This window comes from Morone saxatilis, unplaced genomic scaffold, assembly GCF_004916995.1.
Source record: "Morone saxatilis isolate NCDOM2014 unplaced genomic scaffold, NCSU_SB_2.0 Contig21, whole genome shotgun sequence".
Classification (NCBI taxonomy): Eukaryota; Metazoa; Chordata; class Actinopteri; family Moronidae; genus Morone; species Morone saxatilis.
In genome coordinates, this window is record NW_023339774.1 from 17,110,983 (window position 1) to 17,115,778 (window position 4,796).

A 4,796-nucleotide genomic window follows, 5' to 3' on the forward strand; every position below is an offset into this window, starting at 1 on the left:
TATATATATATATATATGGTATGTTGAAAAATATTCCACAATTTAAGTGTATTTAGTAGTCATGTTTTAGCTCACTCTGAGTCTCAATCATTTCAGTCTATGATAATATACTGTATTTTAACTAGTTTTTAGCTAAAATGTTTAGCTTTGTCTATAATTCTTTCTTTCCTTCTTGTACCATCGTAGTAAAGGCATTAGTCCTTTTAACATCTCCACTCTTTCTGTCGTCTCAGGTTGTGGTTTGCTTTATTCTGCTATGTTTGGCATGATGTCGCAGACCTCATGGTTTCCAAAGAAGATATTTTTTGGAGCAGAAGACACAATAGTTGTAGCAAAGGCAGGTCATGCAGATTTAAGGTTGGATCATTCTCATGGGATAGAATTTTGAGTGCCTGTGGCTTTGAGAGAGTGCCTCCAGTAAGTGAATTTATCCAAACCGAATGGAGTTGTGGGTCACCATAGTAATCTAATGTGGACTACAATCATGGCTGCTACTGTCAGACACCAGAATACGGTGGCTGTTAGAAGTGTAATTCAGTGGAGGATGCTGGGAAATGGCACTTGTGGGAGACTTTGCCTCCAGCCCTGTCTACCTGTATACTGTGAATAAGGAGAGGAATAAGGACTAATATGTGCAGAGAGCATAAAACATCATACTTTTACTAAATATGGGAATAAAATGATTTTTTATAATATATCTATAAATATGCATCGCAGGCATGACAGGCATACACGCCTGTCACTGTGTATGCATTTTCATGTATAAACAGATGTACACATACATATGCATATCATACAACATTTGAAAGTGAATTGGAAATAATCACATAATATACAACACATATTAAGCTCTAGCAACTTCAGAGGGCATTGTGAATGAGATTTTTGTTGTGCGCAGATTTACATTCAGTTTGTGGTTTGGGATCAAACCGTTAACATTATATCAAGGCTGTTACAGAACTCTGAATAAACCATGGCATCTTACACAACCTCATCGCCTCTTTGGGTTATTTGCTGCGGGGCAACACAAACACCCAACACTCAGTGGCTGAGGGACTGCTCGTGAAAGCAAACAAGAACACAGACAAATCTCCCACTGCACCCATCTTGTGCGATGAACGGGGAGACCCGGGATACAGGGATATAAACAAAACAAAAAAGACAAGATAAAACAAATTAATAGCAAACCAACCAAAACAATAAAATAATGGTGACAGTACAGGAGTGGGTGGGCAGAGAAGTGCACGATGGGATTGTCTTCACTTTAGGTCCAGGACATCTTCTTCGAAGGACGTGGAGAGGGCGAATGCGCTGGCGAGAGGCGGGCTCTCCGCTCGCAGCACCACCTTCTCTGGCTCTGCCTCAGAACTGGATGAACAATGCAGCTGGACGTCCAAGTCGGTTTCAACAGACTCTGAGGCTAACCTGTTATGCACAGAAAGATATGACTCCAGCTCACATTACGCAACTGTTAAATGTGCAATGTTGCTGCGGTTAAATCTGTCACCTGTCACTGTTTGTTGACGTCAGTACTCGTGCTTTGGGCTCCTCCTCAGTGTTCTTCTTGCTCATCTTCCTCTGTTTGACTGTTCCACTGTCTGACTTCCCACTTGGTTCCTCTGTCAAGCCTTTGTTGGTATGAGGTAACAGAAAATGTCAGATTTTAGACAATTTGTTTGACTTTCACTTTCTTGATGAAAAGAAATAAGAATCATCAACTCTCAGCAAGAAGGCTAACAGGCTTCCCCAAATGTCAAACTATTGCTTTAACACACTCATTAAAATATTCACATAATGCTAATTTCTTTTTTTACCGAGCAGCTCCTTCCGTGTGCGGCTGGCTATCTCTTTGATCTCCATGCGGGACAGGGACAGTGAGTGTGTAGCAGAGATGAGGGGAGTCGGGGGCATCATGATGGGTGCCGGCGTCAGAACCTTGTTGACCAGTGGTGACTTGAGGGGTCTTTCGATGCTACGGCCGACTAAGTTACACAGAGGGATCTTGAACATGTGCTTACATGCTGCTTCACCTGGGGAAAAGAAATGGATGGGAAGGGAGAGAGCAGCGGGGAAAGTCAGAAAGAAGGAAGGAGGCAGGTGACAAGAAGAAGACATGAAACAAAAGATAAAAAGAGCAAAGATGGGAACAGAATGTCGGAAAAGAGACACGTATAAAAGGGAGAGGAAATGTGTGGCAGTTAATGAAAAATGTATGAAGATCATGGCCTGATGCACTACAATGTTTTTGCATGTTTTAGCTAAAAAAAAGCATATTTAAAGCATGCGATACGCAGCCACTGAACATTTTGTATTTTTGTATTTTATTTTTAGTCAGAGAATGCCGTTGGAAATAGTGACAATTTCTCAAACTACATAAATCTATATTTTTGGAAATATGCTTATTTGATTTAGATGAGAAGATAGACACCACTCTCATGTCTGGTAAATATGAAGCTAAGCCTGCAGGTGGTAAGTTTAGCTTAGCTTAGCTTAAAGACAGCTAGCTGGCTCTGTCCGAAGGTCAACATTTCTTAAAAATCTGACTAACAACAAAACCTGAAAGCTCACTAATTAACATTCCTCATTTGTGTAGTCCGTACAAAAACCAAAGTGGGACAATGTCAATTTGTGAATAGCTTTGTCCTAGCATCAGTTTATAAAAATATATATATTTCTGTTCCGAAGGTATTTTCATATTTCCTAAAGAATATTTTAACCACCTGCATGATAAAGTTGCGTCTTTGTTTCCTAATCTAAAGAAATAAAATATCCAGCCAAATGAATAGAAAACACAAGCGCAACTTGAGAAATGGGTTTAAAATGGATGGAATATAATCTATAATATAAAAAGTATTGAGTATTGCATTGTTAAACTACCTTCTGGATGTTTCACTCAGTATTTATCTTTCAGAGCAACAATTGCCTACCTCTCTTATCCTAATATAGCTAATGCTACATTAAAAAGAGGCACAAACTGGAGATAGCTGTTTACTCCTGCTTCTTTATGCTATGCTAAGTTAACTGCCTGGTGCCAGTAAGACATGAGAGTGCTATTGATTTTCTCATGTAATCTCTGGCAAGAATATTTCCCAAAATACCCAACTACTCCTTTTAAAACCTTGGTGGTGCATTCAAGTGCATTCAACTAATGCCTCGCTCTCTTGTTTTATATTGTCAGAAAATCAAACTCACAACACAAACATAGTGTAGATGTTGTTAGAAGCATAATGAAAGCTGGTAATTTCTTGTAAAAAAGAAAGAATGCAGCGGTAGAGAGTTTTCAAAACAGACACTGATTGCAACAGCATTTTTCTCACAAAGCTGTGTTCATTGTGATGAATAACCATCCTCGAGCAAATTTCAACCCTCTGCACATCAATTTTCATAGCACAGAAAAATGAATGTAAGAAAGCCATACAAACGTATGGTGTGATTTGGAAAATAGTCATTGTAATGCAGTTTATGTAACTGGATTAACTAAAACATGCAAAATGACTTTTTTTGTGACTTTATATAAACCCAAAGTCTCTCTCTCACTTACACACTCAACCTCAGACAAGTCTGGAGGTTGACGAGCTGATGCAATAGAACCAGACGTCCATTTTCAAATGAAGACATTTTAAAGTGATTAATAGTCCTATTTACTGAAACGGCATGTGATCTTAAAATGAATCGTCCTTCTCACAGAGAGATAATGCAATATAACTGTTCAGATGTAGCCATTTATAGCAGACCATCTATTATTCAGCGGAGACTATAAAGTCTGTTTGGGCCACATTTAATGGATGTTGGTAGTTTTTTCAAATGGCACAATCTGCCCGCAAAGCTGCATTGTATCAACCTGCAGTGCCCAATTACGCCACGAGGGAGCAACATTGCAGTGCAGCAGCCACGCTCTGCTCCCGTTGAGACAGGCTGGTAGTAACATGGGTGAGACTGAATTAATGTGAAGGCTACGCTGCACAAAGAGGACCGTCTCATCTGAAATGTCAGCGGTTGAGAGGTGAGTAAAGAGCCACGAAGAAAAATAGAGGGTCACTGTTGATGTTTGACAGGTACACTGTGTTAGCGTTGTTACAGATCCTCTCTCCTGTACCTGCGCTGTCATACAGAAAAAAAATGGCAATAAACCAAAATGTGGGAAAGCATGCAGTTATTTGGAATATATAGTCACAGACATCAATATATTCCACATGCATTTCTGGACCAGGGGAAGTGTCATGCTCCATCGCACTGGCAAATGAATTAAATACAAATATTAGGGTTTTCAGCACTAATTGAGGTCGAATTCTCCAGAGCTGCTTTGCTGCAGGTCTTTGGTGTGTGTTTAAGCCAGTGGAGGGAGGTGGTGGCCAGCAGCCACATCAGTAACAGCATCTTGTTCACATTACTGATGCGATTACATCAGATGAAACCCTCCCCAAGGAGCAGATACGGCAGGCGCACAGGCAGTTAGAGGATGGGATTTTTGTCAGCACCCCTTCCACCTTTCTTCCCCTTCTTCAGCCTCCTCCCACCTCCCTCTGCTATACAGCCCCCCACCCACCCTCACACTCAGATTGTGGCACCGCTGTTTGGACTACCACTTTGGATCGAAGAGAGGGCTGACAAAAGTCTCCATGGCGACAGTGCAATCTGTAAATCATGCTGCGGCAGACGTGTCTTCTCCTTCCCTCTTTCCCTTTTCTCCCTCCTTCTCTCCCCAACCTCCTGCTTGTACACAACCCCTCCCTTTTCTCTCGCAGTCATGCATACCTTCTCTGCGTCTCCTCCTATCTCCCCCCCCCCCCCCCCCC

General features: G+C 41.2%; 1 protein-coding gene across 1 annotated transcript in view; it reads right to left on the reverse strand.

Annotated features, from left to right (window-relative positions):
• Positions 1 to 11: 11 nt before the first annotated feature.
• Positions 12 to 4,796, reverse strand: part of garnl3 (GTPase activating Rap/RanGAP domain like 3) — a 65,160-nt gene continuing 60,375 nt past the window's right edge. The window contains exons 29-31 of the mRNA XM_035668334.1: positions 1,815 to 2,030; positions 1,508 to 1,628; positions 12 to 1,425 (exon numbers count right to left, since the gene is read on the reverse strand). Of these exons, the coding sequence (XP_035524227.1) occupies positions 1,260 to 1,425; positions 1,508 to 1,628; positions 1,815 to 2,030 (503 nt within the window). The 3' untranslated portion in view covers positions 12 to 1,259. The remainder of the gene's footprint in view (positions 1,426 to 1,507; positions 1,629 to 1,814; positions 2,031 to 4,796) is intronic.